The sequence below is a fragment of the Thunnus maccoyii genome, chromosome 9 (assembly GCF_910596095.1).
Source record: "Thunnus maccoyii chromosome 9, fThuMac1.1, whole genome shotgun sequence".
Classification (NCBI taxonomy): Eukaryota; Metazoa; Chordata; class Actinopteri; order Scombriformes; family Scombridae; genus Thunnus; species Thunnus maccoyii.
Window position 1 is genome coordinate 16,120,077 of NC_056541.1, and position 15,246 is coordinate 16,135,322.

The 15,246-nt window shown below is 39.1% G+C and overlaps 1 protein-coding gene and 1 long non-coding RNA gene across 3 annotated transcripts in view; both read right to left on the reverse strand.

Moving 5' to 3' along the window:
• The window catches only part of grid2 (glutamate receptor, ionotropic, delta 2), a 554,413-nt gene that overhangs the window by 232,897 nt on the left and 306,270 nt on the right, over positions 1 to 15,246 (reverse strand). Inside the window, exon 1 of one of the 2 annotated variants that reach the window (XM_042421920.1) lies at positions 9,656 to 9,825. The exons of the other annotated variant lie outside the window; for it this stretch is intronic. Within the exon in view, the coding sequence (XP_042277854.1) occupies positions 9,656 to 9,689 (34 nt within the window). The 5' untranslated portion in view covers positions 9,690 to 9,825. Of the gene's footprint in view, positions 1 to 9,655; positions 9,826 to 15,246 lie in introns of those variants that run through there. 2 annotated transcript variants of the gene reach the window in all.
• LOC121904267 lies at positions 6,466 to 9,400 on the reverse strand. The gene is made up of 4 exons (XR_006098197.1): positions 9,128 to 9,400; positions 8,700 to 8,793; positions 7,921 to 8,013; positions 6,466 to 7,162 (listed from the first exon to the last, which is right to left on the reverse strand). It is a non-coding gene; the product is annotated as an uncharacterized LOC121904267 (long non-coding RNA).

The following is a 15,246-nucleotide window of genomic DNA, read 5'->3' on the forward strand; positions in this document are numbered from 1 at the left end:
AGGTGTGACCAATTCTTCTCTCTATCTGTGTCTCTCCAAGCAGCTCTCCTCCCACAACACACTCACTCTTTCTCTCTCTCACACACACTCACACACACACACACACACACAAACACTCTCTTTATCACACTGACACACAGTCCTCAGGTTTCTGTGGCCTAGTGACTGAGAAAGGGAAAGAGAAAGGGGTAGGAAGCAGGGAAATCAATACCTGAAGAAAACCAATGAAAGAGTGTCTGTATGCCTGTAGCTGTATAACATTTCTTGAGTAAGTTAGAGACAATTAGACTTCAATGGTAATGCAGTTTTACAATAAATAGAATAAGACAGTCTTTAGTTAAAAATAGAATAGTTAATGTAGTAGTAGTGTAGTTTGTATTCTAAAGCCCTAATGTCCCTATAATGCCCTTTTAAGTATTACTGTGCTGATACATTAAATAAGTTTCAAGTTCAAAAGAGTGGCGTGCATTTAATTTTCCAAAAATAATGCAAAAACACATAAAGTATATCTGAGTGGATTATTAAGACCATCAGAATAAGAAATGAGTAGAAATAGTAGCACTGATCTCACATTGAACACACATATATATCATTATTGTTTTCTGTTGGACTGTAGAATTCCTATCTAGTGCAACCTTAAAATAGAGATCAAAGATCAAATAACAAGGTTTTAATGAGGATGAGTCTCCAAAGCACTGAACTGAAAAACTGAAGAGGAATTGTAATGTTTGAATACATATTCTTTAGGCATCCGGCCTATCACACATCCTACAGAGGAGCAATCACATTGCAATAACTTCACCCTTTATTAAAGTACAAGCTAAGGGTGGGCAATACAGATAAAATCTTAGATCATGCTATACGTAATTTTATTTCACAATATGGCTTCATTTGTAATATATTGCATTTTCTTTTCTTTTGTATAAACGTTGTTTTGGCTTATCCAATGAATTTAAATACCTGGTATTAAAATGTTTCATTTTTTTGATGCAACAATCCTGTTCAATCTCTGTTGACTTGCAACATTGCCTACAACAGTCAAATACAACCATATTAAAGGGATAACTGTACTCCTACCACTCCTACTATAAGCCAAAACTGTATATCCTTTATTTATTTTTTTTTCAACTGCAACAAAAGGCCGCATCAAGGACGATCTTTTCATTTATATCAGCTACACATTTATTTTTTTAAAACTTTTTTTTCCCCGGGTTATGGTTTAGATGAAAGAAACAAGGACAACTGATTTTATTCTTAGCATGAGTGAAGTATTCCCTTTTGTACAGCAATAAGTTGAATGAAAATACAGAGTATCTGCTGGCTGTAAGATGAGTATGTTGTCATAATCAAGTGTTTGGTTTCATTAGAAATTCACTGACTGAGAGAAAGAGAGGGAGCAAGTTCTATCCAGTGCCCGCAGATCTGTCACAGCCAAGGGTATCTTCATGTCTAGTACTCTGTGCATGTGTGTGTGTGTTTCTGTGGATGACCTACTTGTGTCTGTGTGTTGTTTCATGTATTGTTCCAGCTCTACAGCTCCAAACTGCTGCCATGCATTGTGCCATTCACAGCTAAGCAGTGAGTGGCAGAGAGAGATGCTTACTCACACCGCTGGCAGGCTGAAAATATGCACAGCTCTATATATGCCTTTGCGTGTGTGCGTGTGTGTGTGTGTGTGTGGACCGTTGGTTTGCTGATATACACTCCTAGAGGGAATTAGCACTTGAATTAATGTGGTCGGGGAGGTAGAATGAGCAAAAAGATAACATGCCCTTTTCGACTTTGTTTCTCTCGAAATTTATTACTGTAAGTTCTCTGACTCCTGGCACTTCCTGTTGCTGAAAATACCAGACCAATGATTTTTCGCAAACCCAATCTGTGCTTATTCCTGCCCCCAGAACGCCTCCCCAACCCCCCCACCCTGTTCCCATTAACATTTAATGGACCCCCTTTGGTCCCTTCATCTTGTCACATTTAACATCATCTATTCCTAGCTAGCTCTAGTCTTTGTGCCCTGGAGATGTATACATCCTCTTTCATCCAGCCTCTTTTTTGTCTTCTCTGTAACTCTGTCTGTGCCTCCTCTTCTCATTCCCTTCAACTGCCCCTCAATTCAGTACCCTTTACCACTATATTTATCCAGTTACTGCACTCACCGTTATCACACTCGCCAGATGAATGCCCCCTCTCCCTTTTTCCAATCCCCATCTCTCCTTCTCTGTCACTCTGTCTCTCTCTTTCTCTGTCTCTTTCCTTTTAACTTCCACTCCACCACTATTTCTACTTTCCTTGCTCTCTTCCCTCTCTTGAAAATAAGCCCCCTTTACCCCATTCATCTGTCTACCTTGTCCTCTTTTGTATCCCTCCTCTTCATCACTCCCCTCTCTCAATTCACCATTATTCAACAGTGTAATTTTCCTGGTTTTTAGCCATTGTTGTTGTTGACAACGACAGATAAAGGCCTCTTCTTCACACCCTGCTCTTCTTGTTCTTTTTTTTTCTCTTTGCCACTCATCACTGATCTCTCCTTCCTTCACCTTTTGCCACCCATCCAATCCTTTGCTCCATTATCTGAGATTGGTGCGTGTACAGTAGATCATTCAGGACTAGTTAATTTTTTATCCTCCCATTCTCTTTAGCACCGTCCATTTATCCATTCATTCATCCATCCATCAACTAAATTGTTTAAATCCAGTTAAAATCTACCTTGTGCACTTTTACCTCTACGCCTACTTTTTTCTCTCTTAATAATCTGCAGTGTCGCTTCCATCATCTGCACCTTCACTCCCCTCTTTCCTTATCCTTTGCTTTAACATCACTTCATCCAGCTAGTCTACAAGCAGAAACTCACAACATTTGCTATAAAATATGTAAGTTTTGCTACTCTTTTCCCATTATTTTTTAATATAAAAGTAATTTGATCTGTACCCATAAAAGACATACTAATGAAAACAAAGTAGTTGCCACGATGTTTGTTTGGCAATTACCTCTTTGTACACAATTTAAACTCAGAGTTCAAGAAATTACCATCCTATCTATGTTCTGTGTAATCTATTCTTCTTATCTCTTAAACTTCCCTTGAATATTTGTTCCGCATTTTAGACCTTGTCACACCAAATCAAAAATGATAATCTGAAGGAAATAGGGGAGCAATTTTTAAGCACATCTTTTACACCAAGCCTAGTGTGAATTTTTCGAGAAAGGATCTGCAGTAGAAAAAAAAACCCCATAAACGAAACATCTGAACATAGTCTACCTCCTCCTGTGCACTATGAATTGGAAGAGAAACTCGATGGCCTTCATGTAATTGTATTCTATATTTCTCTCCTGCTGCCTGCCCACCTTTTGTTTCATATGGCTCTCTTTTTCTCCTGATACTGATAACACACACCCACTCTCCATATTCTCCAGGTTGTCAGCACTTTTCTGCCATGTGTTTTTTTTCTCAGTTCTGTACCTGCTATCCTCTTTGTCGTACTAAAATAAAAGCTGCTTGCAGCAACAACAGCTATGAATAAAGAGTTTTTTTATTGGTATTTTACTGAATACAAAGAAGGTACAATAAAAATATTATAATGCACAATGATTAGACTTGGTCTGAGAGGCCCTGAATGTCTCTGGCTGCTCTCACCGCGACAGTTGATGCTCATTTCTTGTTTCCTTGTCTTCTTCAGCTATTCCTCCCTCCCATCCACTCTCAATCCATTCAAAAGAGACCTGATGTTGTATATCTCCTTATGTCCAAGCTCTATCCATTGCAAAGTCAGGGAAATTAATGTATCCCCTGGGAAAATCCACAGCTCTTCTGTTTACAGCCCTGGGGGCTTTTACTGCTATTACTTCACCAGGACAGATCTACGCCCTTCTCTTTCTCTCCTCCCTCACTTCTCTACACTTGCACTTCTATTTTCTTTCTCCAGATCTGGTGGAATTGGATTAGTGTCCCTGTAACAGATTCTAATGTAAATGATTAGAAGCCATTTTCCAAAAAAGAGACACAAACACACACATACAGCGCAAACTGACTGTTGCCTACCCCCAGTCTCTCTCTATCTTTTTCATATTCTCTTTGTCAGCTAGGGTAATGACCCATTTGTCAATGCTTTAATCATATTTAGAAAATGGATTGGTTGTTGTTCACTGCTAATGGCTCGGTGTGTTTGTGTTTTCAGTGCCTGTATACACGGCAGATGTCGTATTTCCCCACTTGGTGTCTCAATTGCACACAGGTGTGTGTGCATGTGTGACACTACGTGTAATTGTGTTTTTCAACGTGCTTGCATTACCGTGCATACGCATTATTGCCAGAAAGTGAGAGAGTGAAAGATATTTTATGACAGTGAGCTGATTTATCGTAATAAATGAATGCGATGAGTACAATTTAACCGGTCAGCTGTTGACACACAGACTGGCTGGCTGATTGTCCTCCATAATGAAATTGGGGAAATCATTTCGCTGTTCATCTCTCCATCACACATAACATTGGATCATATTTTAATAAAACGCTCGGGGTTGTTGCACCTCAATCATTCCAATCTGTCATTGTAAACACAGCAGTAATTGGTCTGAGGTGTACTTGTAACTGATTGACCCAATGAAGAACCATACTATTCATGGGGAACAACATTTGGGTCGATATGGATCTGTGTGGTATTCCACACATAATTTGTAGAAGCACAGAGAACTGGTGGATACAACACATTAGTGTCATATATTAAACATCATATTTACAAGTGTTTACACCATTTACCAGTAAAAGATACCCCCCACTTCTATGATGTTCTTCCCTGCGCCTGAGATAGCAGCATGTCGAGTGATGAAACAACTTAATTAGCTGCAGCTGTAAACAGAGATTTGGATGTAAGAGGAAAGGAATGGATCGAATGAGAAATGACGAGGAGTAAGACAAGTAAAAGAAGAAAAGGGAGCAAGTTGAAAATTTCATTTCAGAAGGTAAGTAAAAATGAAGACTGGAAAAAGGGGTAGAGAGATTTTTAAATCAATGTATTGCGGTGAAGAGCACTGGAAAATGAAGGGAGGATAAAGGCCTGTAGAGACAGATGCAGACAAATGCAAATTAGCGTGCAGGAGAGGGAGAGGGTGAAGGCAATGAAAGGAGGGAGGGAACGAGAGATGGATGAATTATGGAAAGACTGTGGGGAACTCTATAATGATACATGACTCTATCAGAGTTACTTCAATGAGAAAGAAAGTGTCTGCTCCCTCGATGACAGAGGTGGGAACAGAGTGAGAAACAATAGAGAGCAGTTGACATGCATGTAATGGAAGGTTAGAGTGATTAACCAAAATTAATTAATTGAATAATTTAAGCAGAAAAATACATTGCACCGAGACGTAAGAGGAAGAGATCGCAGTTGAATTCCTCTTAATGACAGTAAACAACAGGCTGCATATTTCATGCATATATATTTAATTGAGCCACCAGCTAATTGATGTTGTGTTTTAATTGGTTTATGCAGAACTCACCTTCGACGAGCGCATGATTACTTAGGTCTCGAATGATTTTGTTCTGAGCTCATTTTGGAAACATTTTTAAAATTTTCCAAGTTCCCTTACTCCTCAAACTCATACATTTAATATTGGTATGAAAAATACCCTGCCTCATTATCCAAAGCCTTGATATGGATAAATCAAAGATATGGATAAATCATCAAAGTTTGCAAACACACACACACACATACACTCATCAGGTATTCCACCCTGGGCAAAAAATGCCACAGGAGGTTCATATATGCTGCTGTTTTTAATTGAAAACGAAGGAATATAGCTCTCTGGCCTTCATAAGCAATGAGATGAGTCAGTTGTGATATGATGTACACACACACACACACACACACATACTCACACATGCACAGACAGTGCTAATGTATGCATCCAGCTGCCCATGGCTGCTTGTATCAAATTCCAAATCCTGGTGCTGGCACACAAGACTGTAAAGGGATCTGTAGCCCCTTCCCTCCAGGCAACTATCCAGCACAACATGCCAGCCAGTGTATTGTGTTCTGCCACTACAGACCTCTTTGCTCTCCTTTCCCTGTGCTTGTCTGGTCAGCTCATCACACAGTATCAACTATTTTCTCTCCTGGCTTTCTAAAGGTGCAGTGACCTTCCAAACAAGTCAAACTAGCTGCAGGTGTAGTTGTCCAAATAATTGGTGTACTCTTTCCTCTACTCACTGTAATTGTTGTTAAATTATACTCCTGACATCTTCTCTATTTTTCCCTAGAATTTTACTCTTAAGTGATTCATATGGGCACAAATATCTGGGCCTTTCCTGTCCTATAAATTGAATCTCAATATTATGCTGTTGCATTTACTGAGACTGGAAGATTGTATCACCTAAATGCATAAAATGGTCAAACAAGGAGTAGGCAAAAGTGGCTTTGCAGATATGGTGTGTGTTCTAAGTTGTAAGCAAAGGAGACACGGACTACACTCTTATAACTCCTATGCAATCTTTTTATTTAAAGTTCTATAGATTAGCATTCAACACATCTTACTTTGTTCAGGAGGTTTGAGCTGTGAAAATAAATCAACTGAGACCAGCAAATATCCATCTGTTTAAATTAAATGTGTTTGTTTTTAGCAGGAACACTGAAAATATCATTGATGGTATTACAGCTCATGCAAAAGATCTCAACCAATGAGAGAACAACATGAACATCAGCCAGTTGAGTTCACCTTCTCATTAATCCAACATTCAGAACAACTCTACAACATTATTATAAAACATTAAGGACAGAGTGACATTGTCTGTATAGTAATGTCTATCAAGATGGCTAAAGTCAGATCAGCTATAACCATCTTAGCAGGCTGGAAATATATTTGGCAGCTAACCAGCAATGTTGTAGTCACTTCTGGTCAGAGTGACCTGGTACAGTAAGCTGGTCACTCTGAAGATACCTCAGAACCTCTTCTTGGGGCTGCAGCCATGTTTAATGATGAAAATAGTGAAACACTGTTAGATATGTTATGTCATGCATTGCCAAATCATCTTAACAAGAGACATTATTTATGCTAGCCCGTTGAGTCAGTTTTCTCTTTCTGTGACCTAGTTGGTATTTCTGTATTGTGGGACCCTGCAGAGTTCAAAGTTATGACAGGACGCAGATCCTTTGTTGTGGTGGAAATGTGCCTCTACCTGCAAAGAAAACAGAAGAAGTCGCTTTATAATCACATACACTGCTGTGCTTAGCAGAGCCCTGTCCACAGAAGTTTGGTTAACCTCTCGGTCACAATATTCTGGTTATTATTTTAACTATTGTAGAAATTTAATTCTTGGTGTTTCAGAGTTTACAACAAGTTTCACAATGGTAAAAACTGGAAACTAGAACATTATGTAAGGGAGCCATCTTACAGGGTACATGGCCAGTTAACAGTGATCTTTTGTGCCTTTTTATGTCTTACAGAAAGCGTCATCTTGTGATGCAGCAGTGAAAAGTTTTCTGAGTTAGAGTTAGATGTTTGTCTAAAAATGTATAAATGCTAAAATGAAAATGTTTTTTTAACTTTCAACTATTTACCATCAGACATGTTTTTATACTGAAATAAAAAGTTTTGCTTCACAGGCCCCTCAGTGGTTCATGTATTGGACTCAGTGTGAGTCGTGACAGCAAAATGAACACCAGAAATGGCGGAGCATAAAATCATATGATGTAACAAGGTCTTAAGTTCTTAAATAACTTTTCACCATTTTTGTATTATTAGTTAATACTAACTTGTAGACAGAAATTCCGAAGATTTCTTGTCATCAGAAGGTTTTTAGCAGTGATCCATCAAACTAACTGACTACATATTATGACTGTTGCTTTTCTGATAATTTAAGAACTTATTGTATTTTAAGAATTTAATGTAAGAACAACATCATTATCCGCTATTAAAGATTCTGGTGTCTCTCACTGCCATAGATCGGGTAATCTGATGAGCTAGACATCTTCTACCAGTTGATCAGATGGCAGCAGACACACACACGTTGGCTCCTTGTAGCTCACTCTGAACACAACAGAAAAAAGCTTTAGTGATCAGTTCACTGAAGGTATCAGGTTCTAAATATGTGCAGCTATAGGCAAATCTACAGTATCCTATCACAGTAGGTATAAAGAGGTGGTTTTATTATCAGCCTAGAAAGAAAAATACATGCAGGCTGTAGTTTATCTCTCTCACTAATATACAGACATGTACAACCTGTTCATTTCCAGCAGGCTCCAATGTTACAGTAACACACATACACATTCTTGTTTACAGAGACAGGCTAGACACAAATGCTAGCTAACTCCTAACAGTAAAATACAGATGAGACGGACACACATTCATTGTAATAATATTAGCAATAAACATAATTTGATAGCCTCCCAGCACCATAATGTTATGGCCCACTGAGGTACTGACGAGATGCCGGTCTGTTCTATCAGACTTGTCTACTAATGTTAGGCAAATTCAAGCCACAGTCACTCACACAGCTGCATGTAAGGGAGGTGGGAGCAAAGTGAATAAACACCGTTAAAAAGTCTATTACTCATCCAGTGGAAACGTGAGGGAGTTAAATGACCACTGATGGAAACAATATTTGATTTAAAAGCATATGCAATTATGTAATCTGAGAAGTTATAGGGCAATACTTCCCTATTTTAAATCACACCCATATTTATAATGCTAGCTATTAAACAAACCATTAATACCTTGTCCCTATTCATGTGGGTTAACGTTATGTCCTCTTTTGGGGCTTCTCTCGACAGTAGAAAGTATTGAGATCCTCCTCCATGGCACGTCTTTCTAGAATAAACATTATAACGTTAATGGCCGGTCACCGGGACCAGCAATATTTTCTTTAGACCTTGGTCTAATGATAGATCAGGAAGAATATAACATTAGCATAGTTAAGAATCACTTAGCTAGCTTTTTAGTCTAAGGAGCGTTAAAGCTAATGATACAGACACGAATGTTAGCTAATGCTAATAACTAACTAGCTTACTAATGTAAGCTAGTTAGCTTTGCTCAGTAAGCTCACAAAAGTTGCTAATAAAATTAACAGACTTTGAAAAGGGTAACATTAGTGTTAATAGTAAAGTTACTAAAGCTGTAACGGTAATAGTATTGAAGAACTTACCATAAATTTCTTCTGTAACGTTACGAATGATAATACTTTGAAAGTGGCTCCAGGCGACTGTTAACACCGGTTCGCTCTCTTCTTCTTCTCCCTTGGGTTTCGACCGAAAGTACTTTTTTCCATTCAAAACATTCTTGAGAGAACGCAAAAGTTTTGCAAGTGAACACAAAAAATTTTCAGGGCAAGGCAAATGTTTCTCAGGAGAACACAAAATAATTTTATTTCTATTTTTTTCATCTATTTTTTTTTCTCCCTCATGTCCCTTAGGGGCTCCGTAAAATCCAGTACAAGACTCAAATTGGAAATTCCAGTTCATGAATGTGATTATGTGAAATAATTGCCTAAGGGGATGTACAGGAACAGTTAATGTAAATAATTTAAAGAATTTTAAACTGCAGTAAAGTAATTGATGCACAATTTGATTCTGTGGTATATTTTCCACTATAACAAGCATATTCAGAGTACAACGCAGTGATTAGTCCTCAGTTTACGTACAAGTGTACTAAACGTGCTTGAGCCCTGACTTACCAGTGGATTGGAAAACTTTCAGATTTGGGAGCATGGCAGCCTCCAACAAACAATAAACTGATTCAACACCTTATTCAACTTCAATGAACTGTAGTTTGTGACTGCAAAAATCCCACCTGATGCTTTAAAAAAATGGTGGTATGACTGGGAAACAGATTTGCACGTTCGTACAAGTGTGCAGGTAAATCAGTGAGAGAGAAGAGAGAGAGCAGAGGTGGGCCACAACACTTGCTGCAACTCAGAGTCACATATGCCAGTTACTATCCAAATGATTGACTGAACATAAGTGTGTGGGTAGCAAGCTTACTGTAAGTGAAAGTGACATTATTAACAGCCTGTTAGCTTGATGGAGGCACAGAGATTATGTTAAGTACTATAATAACACATCATTAATTGATTGTTACCTTTATAAGAATAATTGAGTGGTTGCAGTGTCAACACTGCTACCAACAAAACATTAATCTCATATTGTTTTTTTTTTTTCTAAAAGTAAATGTGTAGAAATGTACCAGAGAGAGCTGCAAGGATTAGTCCAATAATAGATTAGTCAATCAACAGAAAATTAATCAATCAGTCTTTTTAGTCACTTTTCAAGCAATAATGCCAAACATTTACTATTCCCAGCATCTCAAATATGAGGCTTTTCTCTCTCATTAATGATAGCAAACTGAGTATCTTTGGGTTTTGAATATTTGAACACATCTCACTGGGCTGTGGGAAACAAGTATTTTCCACTCTTTTCTGACATTTTATAGACCAAACCATTGATCTTTAATTTGACAAAGTGATCATTTTCCAAAGGTTCTGGCTGTGTCTGTAATCACTCTCTATTTGCTACAATATATAGTACACTACATTTACCCTCTGCAAGTGTGAAACTCTTGCTAACAATCCCACAGAGCTTGTGAACCTTCACTTGCCGAAGCTGGGAAAATGAAACCAGCTTTAATGATAGTCTGTAACATTAGCTATAGTAAACAAGCTTTGTCTGAAGTAGACCATTTTAAACAAATCTAACTAATGCTAACCTAAGCAAACCTGATAACCTGCTAATGCTTTTTGAGAGGATTTTCCAAAAACACATTTAAAAGATATACAGTACCAGTCAAAAGTTTAGACACACTTTCTCATTCAAAAAACTTTTGACTGGTACCGTATGTGGAAAATTGAAATGAAATTGGTAGGTAAGGGTTAGATGAGCTTGTTTTTCATATTAGTAGTATAATCTTCAGTCCTCTCTCTCCCGTGCACATGTTTGTGTGTGTATGGAGTATGGAGATGTAATTACTCAGCCAAGTGGAATCAAACCTTGGAACAGAAGGTTTGAGTCCACTTGGGAGCCACACACTGTATACTCAAGCAGTATATACGGTATGTTCTCTGTGGCACTTGAGATAAAAGCCTCCCCATTTGGCATCCATGAGAGATCAGACAGAGAGACAAGGGCCATGCGGTGAAAAGGTTATTTGGGGTTATAATACTACTCAACCTGCCTCTGATGAAAAGAGAGGGGGAAAATGAGAGGGCTTTGAAGTGCTAGTGCCTAGCTAAAGGCTACATTCACCTTTTATTTCACAGAAGAGCCAGATGGAGGGAGAGCACGGACAGGAAGGAAAGAAAACAGACAGATGAGAGTGTGTGAGAGAGATTGGGAAAAAAGAGAGATTTATACAGTCTGACATATAAAGTTAAAGGTATACTATACAGGATTTTACTAAAAAAAACAATGTATAGACACATAAAAGTAATCCCTCTCAATCATCACTTATGACCCACTAGAATTGTGTGGCAATGTATTCATTTATTCTTTTGGGACGCTTCTGGGCTGCAACCTTTGGGCAGTGGGTATGTAGCATGCAGGGTGTGAGGTCCGAACTGGTAGTGTAGCGACCATGTTACATTGCTGTGTTTTTCTTTGATTCAGTGCCTCCCCTGCTTCTCCGTCTCCCTCCTCTGCTGTCGGTGTGTCTGTTTGACTGACGCTCACAAATGCAGAGCAGAGAGTGGGTGTGTTTATTTGTGTTTTAGAACGTAACTGCTGCGAAACAATCAGAAAATAATGTTTTATTACTCTGATTCACGGCTCGGTTCTCGCCAGCACCGCTCGCTCTCTTCATTCACTCTCTAGCTTGCTCGACCACCTCTCTTTCGCTCCCTCTCTCTCTCTCTCTCTCTATCTCTCTCTCTCTCGCTTGTTGAGCTGGGGAGGAGGGGCCAACTTTGAACGCTGTGTGTTTACAAACACCAACCAACAATTCCTGCATAGTATACCTTTAAGGCAGACAGAGAGATGCATACAAAGATACGATATACAAAGAGAATGAGGGAGATGAGAACTGATACAGCGAAAGAGACAGCAGGGCGAAAAAAAGAGATTAAAGAGTGTCGGGGTAATGGCAGACACAGAGAAAGAGAGAGAGAGAGAGAGATCTATCTTTCCTCTGATGCATTCCAATTGTATTTGCACTCTTTTGCAAGATTGTGGATCTGACATTCATGCCAAGAAAGCATATTGAACTGAACTGAACTGAACTGAACTGAACTGAACCGGCCCCACTCTGGCAGACAGTTAACACTGCAACTCTCCCGGCCTCTACATGCAAATGATTCGCAGAGCTGCTCCACTGCTGTGAATGTGTTGTTCAATACGGACTTTGCAGATACACTGTGCGCATGTGGGTCTGTGACTACATCAGGACCGCATGTGTGTATGTGTATGCCCATGTTTGAACCGTGTATTCCCGTGTGTGTTTTTCACTGTGAAGTCCTTCATAGAGACAGTGCCTCAAAGCGGAAGAGATACCAGCAGTTCACAAGTCTTCTTCAATGCGCCACAATGACATTCTAAACTGTAGTTGAACGGGATATCTACAGTAATACAAACTATAAAGACACAGAGACCGGTACACAGAGTACACACACTTTACACACACCCAATGTCCCAGAAAACTAAATTGAGAAAAATATACAAGAGCACCGCAGCCAAACCCATGTCATCACTTTCTCAGTCTCTCCCTCTCTATTTCTCTCTCTCGCTCTCTCTCCCCCCCCTCCCGACAGCGTGCTTGATAACTTTTAGGTTGCTGTAACAAGAATGAATGAGCTCAGAGGGAGGAAAAAATATGTGCGTGCTCGTGTGTGTTTACAAATTTCTGCTCTGTGAATGTGTTTGCCACTGTGTGCTTGTTCCCAGATCTTTCGTTTTTTGTTTGTGTGTGTCTCTCTGTTCCTGTACTGTATACGCTGTGTGCATGGTGTGTGACTCTGCATGTGTGCGCCACATGACAGATGGCAGGCCCCCCTCTGAAGACCTAGAGAGAAGAGAGGAGCAAGGGACTGATGTGTTTCAAGTTGAAAAGAGACAGCGAAATCTGTTCAAAGTACTCAGTAAAGCCCCTCTGCTGTCACTCTGTTGATCCGTAATTGAATGAGCAAATGTTTATAGCCAATCACACAGCATGAAAACATTTACAAACAGACATGCTTTGTGTTTTTTGGGTCCTTCACTCTAGTTGTGTCTGATAAATATCCATTTTCATTAAAGTAGCTGTCAGCTTTGGCTTTAATGATCCTGATGTAAATCCGTGATGATCCCTGTGATAGCTGTTGGCATGTTGAAAGGCTTGTGCACATTCTATTCTGTCAAGGCCTTTAGTCTAGTCTGGATTCTTCACTCTTTCTTCTCTGTCTCTGTCTGAGTACTGAATTATGAATTGTTCAATGGCACACGTCATTCACTCCCACAACAACTGACCCTGAGCTACAAAGTCAAATAAGTGATGTGAGGGTGTTTCACTAGGGTGTGTGTGTGTATGTCTGTGTGTGTGCCAGTATGAGGCAGATTGTCACTGCTGGAAAAATGAAGGAACACGATTATTTTTTGTGTCCAATAGCTGTAACTTTTAAAGATTTGAGATTGTGAGAATTTCATTGGAGACATCTTTAAATAAATGCGGTCTCCAAAAGACATTACATATCTTTTTTGAGATAAATTGTTGCAGCAAACTACTATAACAAAAGGAAACTGTGTGTGGGTGGTTGTTATTCTAATGCATGCTAAATGATTAGTGGATGAAGCATTAGTGTTCACAAATGTATATGTGTATATGTATGTGCTTGTTGGTGGCTGTGTCTCAGTGGATTTCTGTGTGTGTGTGAGCCTTGACAGCTTGTGCACAGTTTGGGGAAAATGTTAATTGCATCGAGTGAGTGTGTTTTTGTATGAGAGAGAGTGACATAAATGAAGAGAGAGAGACTCATAGTGTGCTGAATATGTTCCCGAATTCTAAACGGACTGCATTTATATAGCACATTTATCCAAAGTGACCATGCAAGGCGCTGGCCTAATTATCGGAAGCAATTTAGGATTCAGTGTTGTGCCCAAGGACATGTGGACAGGAGGAGCTGAGGATCGAACCACCAACCCCATGATTAATTGACAAACCACTCTACCTGTTAAGCCACAGTCACCCCTCTAAAAACTGTAATTAGATGGTATTTGATATACAGTACCAGCAATGTCTGTATTCGTGCTGAGTACAGTGAGTGTTACGGTAAAGAGAGTTACAGTATGCTTCTGTCTTTCTATAGTTGTTCTTCGCTATTGAAAGAAAATACTTGTGTGTTAAAAGTGCCAAATTACATATGTGTAGTAATGTGTGCGATGCAGTGTGTATGTGCATGTTAAAAGTTGTGGAAATTTTGGTTTAATCTATTAGAGACACTGTCTCTGGCTGATTTAATGTTGATCATAAAGGCATCAATTAATAACTCCTTGAAAAAACAAAACCAGAAGATAAAACCTCATGAGGTGTCACTAAGCAACAATGAAACAACTAAGAGAAGTGCTCATAGTACATGTACATGTACATATACTTGATACTAACAGCGGAGATGATTCTGCACCAAGTGGTGAGGAAATATCTAAGTAATGGAAACAACAGATATTGAATAATAGTTAGAGGTATTAACTTCTATTGAACTGCAGATAATACCCCACTCAATAACACCACTGGTTTCACAGGTTCAGGTTTCAGCTGACTGATACTTATAACTACTTAGACAACAGTGACTGCAAACAACAATGGGATGACAATGATGACAATAACAGCTTTTAGCACTGTGCTGCTTAGTGGCAGCACAGCCTGGTGGGAACGGGACAAGAGACAAACCACTACTGAGTCTCAGACAGCATAGTCCCACACATGGGCGCTCACACACCGACACACAAACACACGCCAATTAGTGACAGACATTGCAATTGCATCTCATAAGGATAGCAAAGCCTCATTAAAAATGACATTAATTCACCATACTGTGTATTGAAAGAGAATAACAAATGTATTTTTTTGGTGTTTCATTTCTTAAAAATTAATTTGACGCATTTACCAAAACACTGATTGCTTTAATGAGTGGCATATTGTTGAGTAGTTGTTTGTGTGACCTCCTGATGGAAACTAATTGACTTTGAGGCTAAAACTTTGATTGGAAATGTTGTCTTGCTTGAACATCCCTCTGGCAGAACTGAATTGAGAAGTTAGATTCTGGGTAAGTTTTCCATAGTGTCTATGTACTGTAAAACTTTTTGTTGT